At 41.3% G+C, this 16975-nt stretch overlaps 1 protein-coding gene across 1 annotated transcript in view; it reads right to left on the minus strand.

Moving 5' to 3' along the window:
* Nucleotides 1–16975, minus strand: part of MNAT1 (MNAT1 component of CDK activating kinase) — a 114429-nt gene that overhangs the window by 29833 nt on the left and 67621 nt on the right. Inside the window, exon 7 of the mRNA XM_079309338.1 lies at nt 3151–3272. Within this exon, the coding sequence (XP_079165464.1) occupies nt 3151–3272 (122 nt within the window). The remainder of the gene's footprint in view (nt 1–3150; nt 3273–16975) is intronic.

A 16975-nucleotide genomic window follows, 5' to 3' on the forward strand; every position in this document is an offset into this window, starting at 1 on the left:
GCAGAGCCCTTGGTAAGGCAGAAATGTCTCTCCAAACACATCAAGTTGCCCTCAGCTCTGTGCAGAAACCATTTGCCAGTGCAGGCCCCTGAACATTTCAGTAATTTAGGGCAGTGACAAAGCCACACAGACCCAGGGCTCCCAGCCATCCAGGAGGGACAGGCAGCTGCAGGAGCTGCCCCCAGGATGGGCATGTTCCAGTGATCCAAGACCCACTTTCCTCCAAGGGCAGCACCACATGTCTGGGAGATGCTCTCACACATCCTCTCCCCTTTTCCAAGTCACGTTTCCATCTGACAGCTGAGACATGCACGAGCTGGTCCTCGAGTCTGAACAACCAAAGTGACCTTCATGGGGGGCTGAAGGACACAAAGCCCTACACATTATACCAACCATTTGTGTTGGAGGGAAAAAAAAAAAAAAAATCGGAATCTTCATTACCCTCAGATTTCCAATGCCCTAACAAAAAATGCATAAGGATGTTAATGCTTTTCTGCAGTACTTCAGAAAAAAAAGAAAATTTACATCCCCAGGGGTAACTGAAAACAAATTTGTAAGAACAATTTGAACATAAATTTCCTTTTTTGCAAAATATGCAAACTCCACGCAGAAGAGCAGTGGAAAAATGCAAAATCAAGTTTATGGTTTGCTCGTGAAGTTTTTTTTAAAGCCTAATAAGCAAATAATACAAGTCATCCTAAAAAACATTTTTTTTTAATTATAAAAGATTCCTTACAAATGTCCTACATGACCCCTTAAGTATTCACCCGTTTTCTTGCTCTTTGCTAAAACCTTCCTGCCATCTGTGTCCTTCATAACAGCAACTCACTAAGAAAAAAATGTTAAAGCCTAAAGCAAGTCTTGCAGAAGGTAAGAGCTTAAGGAATAATAAATAAAACTTATTCCACTGAGTGTTTTGAAGATTAAAAAAAGTCTTTATGAAAAAAAAGTCAGTAAGTTATGTTACCTGATGTGAATTCAAAGTCATCAGGTTGACAATTGTCTTTGCAATAGTTCTGGCTCCAGAAACTCAGATAACAGCCTGCACATTTGAGGGAACTATTTAGCAGCAATAAATGCCAGTTATTAACAAGAAAATAAAAAGAGGAGAAACTACAATTACAAATAAATAAATAAATAAAAGCAACTAAATACATTCAGCATTATGGAATGGTTTGGGTTGGAAAGGACCTTAAAGACCATGCAGTTCCCACCCCCCTGCTATGGGTAGGATGCCACCCACTAGGCCAGGTGGCTCAAAGCCCCATCCAGCCTGGCCTTTTATTAGTGCAAATGAACAGGAAACTAAAAATCTTTAGCTGGAGAGGTTTTCATTGTGCCCAGCTCTTCTGCCTCAGCCAGGCAGCTGCATGCAGCTGCCTGCAAAGCCCCAAAGCAGGGACAGAGGCACATTAGTTAAGCATTCATCATCAACAGGAAATGCGCATGAGTTCGTATAAACACAGAAAGACAAATATATAAACCAACAGCCCTGCACGGTTTAAGGTATTTCAGGCACCCCATGGAATAGGGTCAGAGCTGTACTGGCTGGGAACCCACAGCACTGGTGTATTTGTTTTGGAATGGCAAACAGCCTGGGGACTCAGAGGAACTCTTCTGGTGGGCACCACCCACCCACCCACCCAGCCACCCAGCCAGCCGTGAGCCTCCCCTTGCTGCCCTCAGCTCCTCCATCACCTCCAGAGCCAAGCCCAACAAGCCTGGCTGCTCCTGCCACAGCAGCAAAATGGCACATTTAAAAGTGTCTCCAAGGAAAGACTGTGGCACTGTTAGCAAACCCTACTCTGTATACACAGGTTTAAAGGGTTTTGCTCTGCAAAGTGTTGGTGCCATTCAATGCAATGGACATAAATGACAATGTTCCTGATGGATTTGGATGCCAGCATTCATGAGGCACAGGCAAAGGGAATGCTCCCTGCACAAACCATCTTTTTCTTGTTTGTGATGAGGCTGAGGGGGCCTCCAAGCCCCCCTCACAGCTGTGCTCCATCCAAACAGGTGGTGAAGGCTGAACCAGGCTCTGCCCAAATTTAAACTCCTAATTAATGTTTGGTCGCAGAAGCTTGATAGCAGATAATAAAAATTACAGGCATCAGGAGGACACAGAAACAGTAAAAATGGAGACAGCCTCAATTCCAGACAGCCTTCAATTTTCTGAAGCACCATTAGGTTGCTTATTTACCTTACTAAGTCTATCTACCCCTGTCATTTCCTGGATGAGATACAACTTCTCCCATGCCAGTGAACTAGATGGGATTCCTGCTTGGATTTCAGTGGTCTCCAAAACTGCACACTAAACTGCCTCAGCTTTGTTCAGTACTTTGTGGCTTCAGTTTTCCCAGACTGCACAGCCAAACTGTTATTTTTTAAAGCTCTTTCTTGCCTTGCCAGCCTGCACATTGGTTCAGCCATGCAGTTTTCCAGGCACTGGAAGTGCTGATGACCTTGAGGGTCAGGCCATGATGAGCTGGGTGACACTCCCCCAGTAGCTGCAGTTTCCAGGTGGCATTTCAGCTACAAAAAGGTCTCTAGAGAGGGTTCACATCACTTCTGGACTTCCTGACCCCCCTCACCCAGGCACAGAAGGCTCCCAAATTCCCTTCCAACCAGGGCTGCACACCACGATGCTGCCAAGCTGCTGGACCAACCCTGCATTATATTTTTTGACAAAGTTAAGCTCTGTGCTTCATTTCTCACAAACACAGTTTGACTGTAGACAGCAGCCGACAAGTAAATCTACCCTTTTCCATGGCAAACAGCCCAACTTTAATATTTTTACTGGCTTACAGCTGGCTAAATTAAGCCCCAGTTTTTTATTTATTTATTTTTTAATACCGTGCAACTGAAAATGAACAGCTACTTCACTACGACTGCCAAGGACAACCTTAAAAACACTAATGCAATCCAGTCCAGCTCTCAATAGATCTATAAAGGCAAGAGGACCAAAAATTTTAGCTTATCCACCCAAACAAAATGTTGGTTGGGCAGGAAGTCTAATATTTCGTTAAGATCCCTAAAAAAAAAAAAAAAAAAAGGAAAAGAAAAAAAAGAACCCTGGCAATCTGAAGATGGTAACAATCCCAGCTATAATGCCATGAAATAGGAATTAAAATTCACTGATTTACTTACCCCAGCCTTCCCAACATTTCAGGCTCTGGAACTTGTGGTCCATATGTCTCCACTTGCAGAGGCTGATATTCATACAAAGTCTCCTCTAACTTTTGAATGGGAGCTAATGAAATATGCTGACCCTGTTGAAAAAAAAAAAAAAGTAAAATATTTCTACATATGGGTCAATGTTTTGTTTTGACATTTTTATATGCAATATAAGAACAAGCATTAACTTGGTCCAGACAAACACCCTCCCACTAAGAACATACTATTCATTATATCACTCACTTCTTCATGATTCACATTTTTTTACTGGGACCTACAGATTGGAAGTGATGTTTCATCAGCTATAATTGTTTGGACAAGAAGGAAAGCAGCAAAGCTTTATTCAGGGCAAGTTTACCATTAGAGTACAGCTGCTTCCAGTGTCACTAGCAAAATTATTATTAGGCACTAATTTAATTTATCTGAAGTACTATCAAACAAATGTCTCTGAGCAACCCTACTTGATTCTGTAATCAATGATTTCCTGAAAGCCCTAATTAGAAAGGGAAGCCACTTTCCTTTCTCTCCACAGGCTTTGTAAGCTTCCATACATAATGGCTCTCAAGATAGACTTTTACAGAGCAAAACAATTAATTCATTCAGCAAATTCCCATTTGTTTCATAACTAAAAATATAGAAACACACAAACATTAAGCTTTGACTCCAGATGGCACTTTTGCAAGCCCTTTAGACTGCTGAGAAACAGGGAGACATTTCCACACCCCTCCCCTCCAAGTCCCTATCACTCAGAACTCTCACAAAACAGGAGACTTGTGCCTGGGAAGGAGGGGGTCAGGAGGATATGAGATAGAGCCAAAGTTAACAGATGTTGCTGCGTGACATTCTACACTGATTTGTTGATCTTTCACACAGTTTCAATTTTCTACTGTATTCTATGGTGCTCACAAAAATTAGCAGCAGCAGCAAAAAGACAGAGCACCATGAGCTGCCCCAAAACAGCCTGGCTTTCCCTGTAGAAACTGAGCTTCCCATCTGCAGAATGCAGGAATTTAGCAGAGTAGTAGTATTGTTTTTGTAGACATTTTGTCTGAAACAGGAGATGGGAAGCTTTCCATGGTGTAATGTTGTGTATAACCCTGGCTCCCACTGGTGATCACTTGCTGAGCTGAGCTTCCCTGGGGCCACTCCTTCGAGCATCTACTCCCTCAAGTGGAAAATACAGGCTCCTAATGTGGGACTCTGGGTTAAAATGAACTAAAGAGGGGAATGAAAAGGTCTGTAGAAGGGGAAAGCTGTTAATTAAATTTGTGGTTGAAGACAGTGACCTTTCTGAATTTGGAGCAGGGATATTTTTGTTTAGGGAGTTGCAGAAAATAGCTAAGAAAACTGAAGACGTAAGTCCTTGAGAAGTGTTATCGTGGATCTCTGTGGAAATATCAGTGGCTCAGGTTTTCCATTGAAACAGCCCTGTGTGTGTGATGAAAACAGAGAGTTTCAGGCTTTTTCTGCACTGCCTGGGGGACTGGAGAGGCTGACACTGGTATGGGGACAGCAGTCAGTCATGCTCATGGTCAGCACATTTATTTCTGTGCTACAAACTATTGCTGCAACATTAAAAGAAAGCTACTACACATTTTTAAGCAGTAGGAAAAGAAAGGTTAAAAATTCAGCTCTAATCCCATTTAACGATATTTTAGGACATAAAAGGAGTTTCAATTTTCCTAGAAGCTGTCAATTTATAATCTATCAAGTTTATTAAAATACTTTGTAGCCACATTTATTTATTTGGGCCTCTTACACCCAATTCAAGAGGTTAATGCTTAAACAAGATTTAGATTTGAAATTTTAGCAACATCTTTAACCAAACCAAATGGAAAATCATACCAATGTTTTACATGTGTACAACCTCATGGTGAGTGAAGAGTCTCACTTTTTCCAGTCCAAATCCGAATTTTATTACAGACATAGAAAAGAAATTTCAGTTTTGGGCAAAGATCAAAACCATGGTAAATACTTTGGGAAATTACTCAGAAAAAGGCAAAATCTCAGATTGCAGGCGCCCCATCCCTTGAGGACTCCACCAGAACAGCTGCTCACTGTCAGCAGAGTTGCCACTGGTGCCTTCCTGACACTTTGTTAATGAGAGTGATTTCTGCCAGCCTTGGCCAGGGAACATGGGAAGGCTCCTGATACAAGGACTGGGCTCATCACTGCCATCCTACCCCACACACATGTCCACCTCTGGAAGCTCCTGGGAGGACAGGATGAAAATGTTTAATTTGTCTCTCCTCTTTGTGGGGCTCCCAAGGTGCCAGGGGATCAGTGTGCTCATTATCTCTCAGATGACAGAGCAGAACTGTAAGGGAGCTGCCCATGAATGGTGGGAATGCTGACTGGTCAGCACACCAGAGGCATGGGGAAGGACTTTTCTGTGTAGAATTGCATCACCACCTCACTGTGGTGGCCTGCAGAGCAGCAGAAAGTCAGAAGAGGAGCTGCATTATAGAAACTGTCCCCACCTTGAGCTGGTCTGACATCACGTCCAGCACAGGCCAGGACATTTTGTGTTCCTGTATGAAGCTCAGGGACTGGCAGTTCAGCCAAAATACCTTCTTTTGAAAGGCATCCAATCTACACCTACAGATTTCAGATCACAGAGGTACAGGCACATCCCCTAGGTAAGTTGTTGCAATAGTTAATTATATTCACCATTAAATACTGGCAGCTCATTTCTGGTTCATCAAATTGACTCTCTCTATGTCCTTCTCACCTCCCAAGGTGCAGTATTAGGAGTCAGGATGTATTTTGCATGGCAAAACAACTGCATTGGTTTGTGTGCAGCCAGCAGATCTGCACCTCAAGGAGATTAGGCAGCTGTATGAGGCAGCTCATTTGTTTTTGTTTCCCAAAGTCACAATTGTAGCTGATGGGCTTTGGCAATGTGGATTACATTCCACTTAGCAATGGGTAAAAAGCCCCATGATCAGCTGCTGTTCCTACCCTATGGCTCTCTGGCCTTTAGGCTCCTGAGCTCACAGACTTTCAAATTGTTTAGCCCTGCACAGGTTAATGAGGTCTCAGAACTGGATATGGCCCAGACTGGTGCAAAAGGCTGGGATGCAAACCAAAACCATTGCCTTTCCTATTTACACTGCTGTTGGGATAAGCTGACTCACAAAATAACCTTGTTGAACTTAAAAGGTTCAATTTGACCACTATTATCTCAGTCAAAAGCCATTTGACCAGAAGGATCCCACTTTTGCCTCTCTGTCCCAAGTGATCCCTAACCACTTCATAACAGACTGGGAATAAAAGGGAAGCTGCTGCCTAACTTTAGACACCACAACAGACAATAACTGTTACTTCAGACTTACACAGCACTTTTACAGATCCAAAACCCATTTCTAATCTATGAGGTAAGACTTTTAAATTTCCTGTATTCCACCTAGACAGTCAGCCTTACCTCTTTCCAGCATTAGGAGGCATTTATCAGCGTGCTGAAACTAAAATGAAACCCAGTGGGGCCAAGGTCCTGCTTCTGCATTGCTTTCTCCTGACAAACCTAAAATCCGATGTGGTCATGGCTAAGTATTTCTAATTCCCCTTGGATGCTGTAATGTTTGTGTAAAAGAAGCTGACAGCATCCAAATGAAGAGAGAAAAGACTTCCAAGAAAACAGACAACACTTTTTCTGCCTCCTCTCCCTCCCACCCAACCTCTGCAGCATACGAGTGTTTTCCCTGGGATTATTTTAGGCACTGGAGCTGTCTATTACATATTGGAATGTATGGAACCACAAAACATGCTGCTAATTAGAAGGAAGGCATTTGCTTATCCTTGGGACTTTGTTTATATAAAAGCCTGCACAGCAATGGATTTGTGAGCAACTGACATTCTATTCATGTGCTGTATGGGTTCAGATGAGAGACATACAGGATTAAATTGGGAGGGGGGTTGAATAATGTCTTTGTATTAGAAGTAAAACTGACTGGCTGATAGACTGTTTGAGACAACTCTCAACTGAAAGAGAAACAAAAGCAGTGGCCAGTTTTTGGTTTCAGATTGTGATACAACATGGCATTAATAAAAGAAAAGCCATGGATTACATACAAAGAACTGCCCTTGCAGTAACAAGCAGCTTACTTTAAACAAAAACAACACTCTTTCAGGAACAATTGTGGCTATTAGAGTATCAAAATTAGAGTGTATCAGTACATCTTTCACACGGGTTTGGGGAGGGACTCTTGGCAGATGCCAGGTACATCAGTATTTGCCTGCTAGCACAGAGGTTATTTTAGCACCAAGTACAGAAATATCGGCCCAAGTCGCAGCATTCACACTTCTTCCCATCCTGCCCTCTCTCCCTATCCCTGTCTCCAAAATGACACTGCCTTCCTTTACTCCTTCCCTCAGCAGCAAAAAGAAAACTTACAGCCTTCCCAGAAATCTTTCAAGTGCTGAGGAGGAGGAGAAAGGAGACTGACACCAAAAATGCACTAGTAGGGGAAAGAGGAGCAACAGCTATGCCACAAAAACATCCCCAGGCAAGAGACAGAAGCCAGAGACTGGGGTCAGTAAAACTTGTCCAGACAAGGCAAGTTTCTGTACTAGCAGCAGCTGGACTAGTTGCTGGAGCCAATCTTCTTGCTTTTTAAATTTCTCTCTGCTTAGGAACTTACTCAGCTCTGCTATCACCCCACTTCCACAGGACACGTCAGAGAACAGAAATAGCGACATTGATGCTGCATCTCATTAAGTCAGTTTGCAGCAATGTTATTTTTATTTAACCCTTTCCACCATCAGGTCACTCTCCTGAGCCTGGGGAAAGGAGACAAGGAGGAACCAAGGGCTGTGGCATGCCAGGACATGATGCTGCAAAGCACATCCCCAGCACTGCTTCCACTGTAGATGGCAGGACAGAGAGGGTAACAAGGGCCCTTTTAAACACACCATCATCTGAGTGTGCAATTATCCAAATGCTTCCAAGTGAACATTAAAACAAAACTATAAATTCCATGAATTTTTCAGTATAAGCAGTCTTAGGAAACTATTTTACTGCTAAGCTTGTAACAGAATTCAGGTTTTGGAAAGATTTCATGTTACCATAATTTCTTACAGATATCAATGCAGATATTGGTGATGTAGTGTGAGCCAGAAGCTGGGCTGTTGTGGGTTTATTCTCCCCCTCCAGTTTCCACCCTCTCAATTCACTATTGACAAATCCATGTCACCAATGCTAATGTGGCTTTCTGATTCTGATTAACTACTTTGACTACAGTAATACTCAGGAAAAGGAGAATGAAACTGATAGATTTGGAGGGCTCAGTTAATATTATTTTAACCTTTACCCTCTCTGTCTTCCACAGCCTTTTTAAATAAACACAAAGTATGTCAAACTAAAATGTATAATTTTATTCGTTGCCTAAAATTCCTGTGCCAGTGAAGCTTTTTCAAAGACTTAAACATCAACTGTTTTCTCTCTGCTCTTGAAAAAGCAACAATAAATCTACTATATTTACTTGATTATGAGGACATCTCAGAAGCAAAACTGAAAGAACAAGTGATCTGACAGAAAGCAACAGAACCAACATTAAGATTTTCTGTTGATCTCAAAACCAAAATCTGACCACAAATGGGAAGATCAGAGACAGAGTACTGTCAACCCCCCTTCACTGTGTAGCAGATGATTTCATATGCCTAATAACAATCTCCCTAAATTTAGACCATTTTTTTCCCTCCACAGTAACTTAATTTGATTTTCAAATGCCAAAACAGATTTAAAAGATGTGCTTTCTTTAGGAATGAGAGAAATAAGCCAAGAGATCAACAGCACTGAAGAAGCTATTAACAAAGACAGTCAGATAATACTATTTGTTACACAAATAGGTATCTGGGAAATTATCTATGGAGTACCATGGGTTAAATCACACCATTAGTTCCACTTGCCTCCAAAATTTTCCTTTACAACTTTCTGACATAAGTAATTACCTGACCAGACTTATCTTTAAGCTGCTGCCAAAAAGCCCCATTTCTCTAATCTCCCAGAAGAAAGCCTGCATCCATCTAACAAGCTGAAATACAATTCTGCTGGGTCAGAGCCAGAGCAGGATTTAGTGCCTGCTCTGTTCACAGAAAGCCTGGTGCCCTTTGCTCATGCCCATGGATTGCAGTTCCTGCTTGGACTGTCCTCTCCAGCACTGCCTGCTGCAGCCCAGGCAGGATTCAGGGGATAGCCTGGATGCTTGCTGCTGCAAGTCACTCTCCTGTTTTCAGTGGAGACCCCAGAGTTCAGGCAGGATCTGCCAAGCTTTCCTCAAAATCCCCACCACTGTTCAAAGGATAGCCCAGTACACAAGACAGTGCTATTTTGGGGAATGAAGAATTAAAGCACATCATCATTTTCATGTCACTAATAAGCCCACAGGTCACACTCCTGATTTTCAGCACTAGTTTCTCAATCTTGCTTCCAACCCTATCTTGGTCCTAAAAAATTAGTCCTGTGCACACCAATGTGCTGGACACAGCTCAATTGCTTCTGTTCTTTTTGCACTGTCCCCAGGGCCTCTCCCTGCCCTTGGTGCCTTTTTGGCCACCTTCAACTGGACTGAAGAACCTGCCATGAGCTGGCTGCTGGGGGGCATTTGGACACTCTAGGAATACCAGTTGTATTTTCAAACCTCCTATTAGCTCTTCTGGGGGGTTTTTTTGGTTGTTTTTTTTTTTTTTTTCTTATAGCAGCTTTTACAGGGCTCTGCATGGCCCTTCTCAGGGTATAGCCACAGATTATTCCCATTTTCAGAGGAAAGTTTCATTACAGGTGACTTAAAGTCCATGCTCTGTTCAGTTTGTTTCACCAGCCCTCAGTGTGCTATGTTGGTAATATGGCACTAAACAGAACTAAACAAACTTTTGTTGCATCTCTACCATCAGACTTCTGGAGCCTTGGCCATTTTAGTTTGGCTATCAACAAAGCACAGTATCAACTACCAACAATAGCCAGTCTAATTACAGGATTTAAGGCTTTAATAGAACATTGTTTTAAATACACACATTAAAGACCTAATTTTTCAAGGGACATGAAGTAGAAATAAATGACAAATGCCACATTGTGTATCATGAACAGAGGGACAGACACAGCAGCAGAGGTCAGAGCACAAAGCATCACTCACCAACCAGCAACAACTGCCTCAGTCTCTGCACAGGTGAATCTACTGGTGCTCCTACTTTGCTGAACTAAAGCTGTGTGTTACACTGATACGATCCCTCTATTATGCAAGAAAATTATCTAGGATTTCCTGGAGAACAGTGGAAACTGTAAAAACCAGCTGCTGTGTTGGAAGAACAGCAGCTCATAAAGAATCATACATCACTGTACTCCACTATCTGCTCTTTCCTGAGATTCTCTAAAGCAGCTTCCCCCATCCAAACAGCCACAGCTCCACAATACTGTTTTTGAGGAATGCAAAGTCTGATGGATGATTCAAAAAGAAGCACTGCTTAAAATAACAAAGCCAAACAGAAAGCTGACCTCAGACTGTACAAGATGAGAAATTCTGTGTGTGTATATTGAAGTCAGAGATATATTCCCTGTTTTACTGAGTATCCAGCCTAGACCCAGATAAACCCTGAGAAAGATGCAGAACATCACATTCAGTATGGATTATGTCTGCCTGATAAAGGGAACAAATAAAGTGAGATTCCTTGAATAGCTAGATTTTAAGGAGGGACTGCTAAAGGTGGATGGTTGTCTGGCATGAGAAAGCAAGGAAGTTTTTATAGCAACAGAGACAAAAGAAAAAGAAAATATTAAGAAAAGGACAATAAAGGCAGATAAAAGGAAAAGCATGAATAGAATAGAAAAACAGGGAGGGTGAATTATTAGAAACAGACAAAAAGATAAAAAGAAGGAATTTAGAAAAACTGAAGTCTAAAGTTAAAAAACTAAGAAAGTATCAGACATTAGCAGTACATGATACCTCTTCACAATATTTGTGGGCTGGATTTAGTACAACATTTTAAATGAAAACTGTTATCTTTTAAAATTATTACTTAAAGCAGAAGTAGTTTATTTCTAGCCTTTTTCCATTTGCATGTAGGGCACACAAGTAAACATGAACCAACTATTCCAGGACAGGAGGGGACTCACTGCAAACACAACACATACTTAATGTCACTGCTTTCAAAATGCATATTAATTCTCTCAAACTAAACAAAAAAAACTCCCTGGGGCACAAGAAACTGCATTTTTAATCTGCACCAAATTTACTCTTGTCCTTCCAGAGAGTTTCAGTTTCTTTCCATGCAAGTTTCCATCTGTGTTTTAAGTGGGTACAACAAAACAATGCCTAAATCTGAACCACAGACAACAGATTTCCAAGCTGTGTGTATTTACTTCCCATAGCACCTGAATTTTACAGTCCTTAGGACAGGATTCACAGAATTTACAGGACCAAGAAGCCTATTTATAAACCTTCCCTGATTCTGAGAGAACTGCAAAAAGTCTTCCTATGAACAAACTACCACGGACTGCTGCATTGCCTGGTTTCAGTGATTTCAGCTTCCTAACTCCTTGAAACACAACCAGAAATATCTAAGGCACCTTTAACAAAGAAAAAGGAATGGTTCCTGCCACAAAAAATCTACAATCTCAGAAAAAACAGAAGCTGGCAGCAAAACCGGATAAAATCACATGGCAATTTCACTCAGTCCTTGAAAAATTGTATTTATATGTTTACAAAATAAAAAGATGCCTCATCTGTTTTATCATGTTCACTGGTTCTGTTTTGAACTCTCTTGCTAAAACACTCATATTCAAATTTTAAAAAGCAAGCATTGCCACAGACTCTGAAAGAGGAGACTGCTGTGAAAACCACTGCAGCACAAACTTTGCATTTCGAGCAAGGTGGAGAGGCTGCCTGAGTATTTCCTACTATAGGTTTACAACACAGTTTTGCCTTAAAAAAAAAACACTTCCATTGTAGAAGGCAAGACTTCTGTATGCTCTGGCACAAGTACTGGATGAAGCCACACAGGCAGAGTGCCCTGACATTTAATAATTTCCAACAGGGGAAAGCCATAGCTCAAAGGCAGCATGCAGGGGATCAGGGACTGCAGACACCCCATGCCATGGCCACTGGTGCTGCTGGGGAAACAACACACACAAGCTGCAATCCCAGAGAAAAGGAAGCCCCAAGAACAAGCATTAAGAATATTTGTTAATCAAAGTACTAATCATATAGGAGGGTTATGATTTCTTTGAATTTCATGTATTGTTTCCAAGCAGTAAAATATGCACCAGGCTCTCCACAGATGATGCAAATGCTCACCCTGGCTCAGGGCAGCTGCTGCTCTGAGAAACAAACCAACATAAGCTAATCATTTGAATCCCCTTAAAACTCTTAGTATTGGACCAAATAAAGCACAGTAGAGCTTACTACACAGTTTTACAAGCCATGCCGAGTGTCTTTGTGCACTTAAAAACTATAATTTAATTAACTTTACCTGTAAGTTTGGGGAGGGAAGGGTGCACGAGGGGGGAAGAAAAGAAAAAACACAAACTCCTTTTCTCCTAAACTCTGAGAATAGTTCAGGGTCCAAATCCCTATACAAGAAGTAATAAAAATAGTTTGGTTTCTGGTAGCAATAACAAAAATGAGGGCAAGATTAATTCTTACACTTTTATGGCAAACAATCTAAAGCAGATGTTCGAGAATAAAAGTGAGATGTCAAAGTAGTTAAAAAGTGCTTTTCAAACTCAAACACAACAACACAACTTACAGCTTTATGTGCTTATATAAAACTCTAAATTATCTCAATCAGCTTCCATCCTTCACCGTTCTCTAGTTTATGAAGCTTCACAATTACCAAAAATGTTGTATTCAAGTTTAAATCACCACAGAGCTCTGTCTCCTGAACAATAGCACATGCAAGTCAGCTTTGCTGATTAGAGATCAGCTCCTGAATCTGGGACCTTAGGAAGATAAATGGATTTGCATGGGTTGAATATCCAGGATCTCTAGAACAAAGTCCTTGTCTTCAACAGACAGAGTACACTTTAAAGGTATCTAAAAAAGTTCAGACTGTATTTATATTTCCTCTACAAAAATGCAGTTTTGAGACAGAGATCAAACTTCATATTCTAAGGTCAAAATCAACATAAGCATTCCTCAGAATCAGACTTCAAATGGATATTTGAAGTTATTCACACTTTCTTGTTTGCGAGTTCAAAGAATTGCTGATCATAAAGCAAATTTCAAGACATTAAATCTTTCAAGCAGAGATTTCACAAAAGACAAGGTGTGAATGCAGGAGAATTGAGTCCCCTTATGTGTAACACAGCAGTGGAAAGTAACCCTAAGCACACCCTTTCCCAATGAAACTGCCCTTTATTGTGAACACTGTGTCAACTTAAAACACCGTTCACTTAGATGTGCTTTCCAAAAGGCCTCAAGCAGGATGATACTGATTTAAATAAAGAAAATTAGGCAAGTTTTTGCACTTGAGCTTCCCACACAAGGAGGGCTTGCCAAGCCTTTCCAGTCTAATCAGTGCTACAATCACCCCGGTATATAAAGAGACTGACTCAGCGCACACAAACACTTCCAGACTCACCAGCAAGAGCTGATTTTTTGGCTGACCACAGCAAACTGCCTCCTAAGCCAGGCAGCCCCAGTGTCCATCTACCTGGAAGCCATCCATCCAGCCACACTGGGCTACTGGGCATCTGCACTGCTGCTGCACTTCATCACATGAAACACAAACCCGGCGCTTCAGCCATCGCAGCAACTGATACCGCATCACTCAAGTCAATGGGAGCAAATCAGAAACTCTACACTACATATGAATAATAATAGGTTTTTGTGTTCCCTTTCTCAAGTGCTGACAGTTTGGAAGGTTATTTTCCCCACCACCACCATGGCTGGACTATAACCACATTAATTTCAGCGTGCCAAGGCAAGCTGTTCGAGAAGCTTTCACGGTACATTTGGCTTAATAATTCAGGGTGGGGTTTTGGGGGTTTGTTTTCAATTGTCCAAGATTTGACAATGAAAAGAAAATTAAGTCTAAGATGCATAACTCTCTGGAAAATTATATTTTCAGCAAAAGATGGCAAACTTTAAAAAAAGCTTTAACAAACAAATTTAAATCACCCTTTAAATCATCAGCAGCCTAAATAACTAGCTCTGGACATAAACTTCTACCAATGGTAGTTGACTGAGAAAACCATGTTTTCTCCTTTAGTTTCACATTAATCTCAGGGCACAGTTAAAACATGACACTTCATCAACTTTTTTCTCCCACATCTCCTGCTCACAGCCGTTGCTGTGTTGGTTGAAACATTTATTGCCAGGACAGGGAGCACTGACCAAGAGACCTACAAGGAACAAAAGCCAGCCAGAGCCTGAAGCAGCTCACCTTCTGAAATCACCTAACCCCCAGCTCAGCTACCCCAGCAGCTGCACTGGTCTGTTCCAGGGTATTAGCACAAGTAGGGAGCTGCAGTGACTGTTTGCTATCAAGTAAAAGAAAGTCAGACCTTGTTTAATCCTTTCTATCTAGATTTTGACCAATACTAAGAGGCAACTCTCAAGTGCTACAAAAAGCATTCTATAATTCATACCACAGTTGAGTCACAGCACACCAGCAGCCTGGCCAGGATACTGCTTCAGTGGATGTACCTACCTGTGCTTCTGTAAAAGGCAACAGTTTGCTTTTAATTATTCATAATGTTCTACAATGTACTTGGATGCATGTACTGTATATACACACAGCAGTTTGAATAAAATAAACACACCTCAGTAATTAGCTGATTGCAGTGCTCAAACGGTGCTGTTTTTAATGAGATGCTCTTTGTGTGCATGGAGGTTTCTGTTATGTGTGTGTACACACAGATACACCCAGACACAAATAATCCAGGGCATGAGCTAAACAGTTTTAAACAAAGACTATCACAGAGTGTTTGCACAACCCTGTAATGCCCCAATCATGTGCACATTTGCACATGGGAATTATTCAGAGCCATGTCAAGCTAACAAATTGATTTGCCATCAGAAAATTTTATCATACACTTACCTGGGGCTTAGACCCAGATTCAGCTTAGAAAACTATCAGCAGCTCCAAGCACACAAAGAGCCTCACAAATCCAAAGGAGCAGTCACATTCCAATTACTTTGTCTGGATCATGGCCTACAAGTCCAGTCCAACAAAGCCAAGCAAGCCTAAACCTGAAGGGTAAACTGAGCCCATCCGCTGTGCTGCAATTCCCTATGGCAATGAACAGCACGCTCTAGGAAGCAGGGGCTTGCACAAACAGGCCTCCAGAGGAACAAGCAGCACCCTCACAGCCCCAGCCTCCACTCCTTGGCCTTGCATGGACTTCTCCAACAGCTGGGAAGTCCAGCAGGTTGCACTCAGGTATTGAACACCAATGTGTGTCATTGCTGGTTTGCAGATCCACCCTGAAACGTGGATGGGACTGAACTGCAACCAGGAGCAAGTCACAGAGCTGAGAGTTAAGCCAAGAAGAATACCTGCTTGCTGCATTTCAAAGCACATGCTTAAGGGTTTTCTGGGTCAAAGCCAGGGTGATCCATATCATATGGGATATAAGCACCTTGGCCAGGTTTGTATCAAAAATTTATATGACTATTTCAGTGATACCATTACCCCACAAGGGCAAACTTTAGCTCAGTATTTCAAGTATGTGCAGCCAGATGAATTTTACCAGGCTAATCCACATGCCTGAGGCATTTCTAAAGCAAAAACCTATCAGTATTGGTGTGAGAGGTTTTCTTACCAATTTAAATGTATGTTTGACCACTGCTTTCTAAATGAAGATGGGCATCAGAAGGCTAATACATTATTATTAAGATACATTTTAAGAAGTGTATCTGGCTTCCAAGTAATATCTCAAGGTCAGTTATTTATTATATAAATCACCTTAAATTCATTATCTGGGCCCCAATCCCATGGGCCAAACAAGTTGAGAAAAGAGTCCCACTAGGGACTATACATAATGTGGTCCATTACTCACACCAAACAGAATCCTCTTTAGAAAGTTAACCTAGAGAGAAAGCTTCCAAATTTCTCTAATCATGCATTTAAAACTTTAAAAGGAAGAGAGCAAGTAATAATAAATCATCCAGACACATATACTTAGAAATCTGTATAATTTTAAAAAGTGGACTAGAATTCTAAGAAACAGCTTACTGCAATAACCATTGAATTGTCCATAATCACAATCTTTTTAGAATAATTCTTATCTTAGCATTTAACATTTCTCTTCTTAATTAAAAAAAAATGTAAAATGCACTGCAGACAAACCACAATCCCTGTAAACTGATGTTTAGGGGAATCACTTTATTCATGGAGTGCACCTCATCTTATCAAAACAATACAAGGAAACTTGCTTTCTTTCCAAATGCACACCAGATTTTTCTAATCTGTGCATTTACCAAACTGCATCAACAGAGAACTGGTGGTTTGATGCAATCAGCACAGTGCCATTTAAAGCAAAGCACATCACAGCACCCTTAAATCTTCTTGGAAATACCTCTGCTGCTCAGCAGCACCAGCTTTCCACCAGTTGCTGCTCCACATGCTATTGCCAATCAGCTGCATTTGCTGTAGTGCATTCCAAAGTTTACTAATTAATCTCTGCACTAAACCCCACTGATGGCTGGTTGCCATTTGAAATGATCATCATCTTTTATTTAAAGACATAGAGACCGTATGGCCAAACTCAGACCTTATTTGTAAAAAAGAGGTGAGCCAAACTTCAGGTAATTAAATCCAGTATCATTGTGGGGGTTTTTTAACCTGGACAGAGGCAGTAATT

The sequence above is a fragment of the Erithacus rubecula genome (genome assembly GCF_903797595.1).
Source record: "Erithacus rubecula genome assembly, chromosome: 6".
NCBI lineage: Eukaryota > Metazoa > Chordata > Aves > Passeriformes > Muscicapidae > Erithacus > Erithacus rubecula.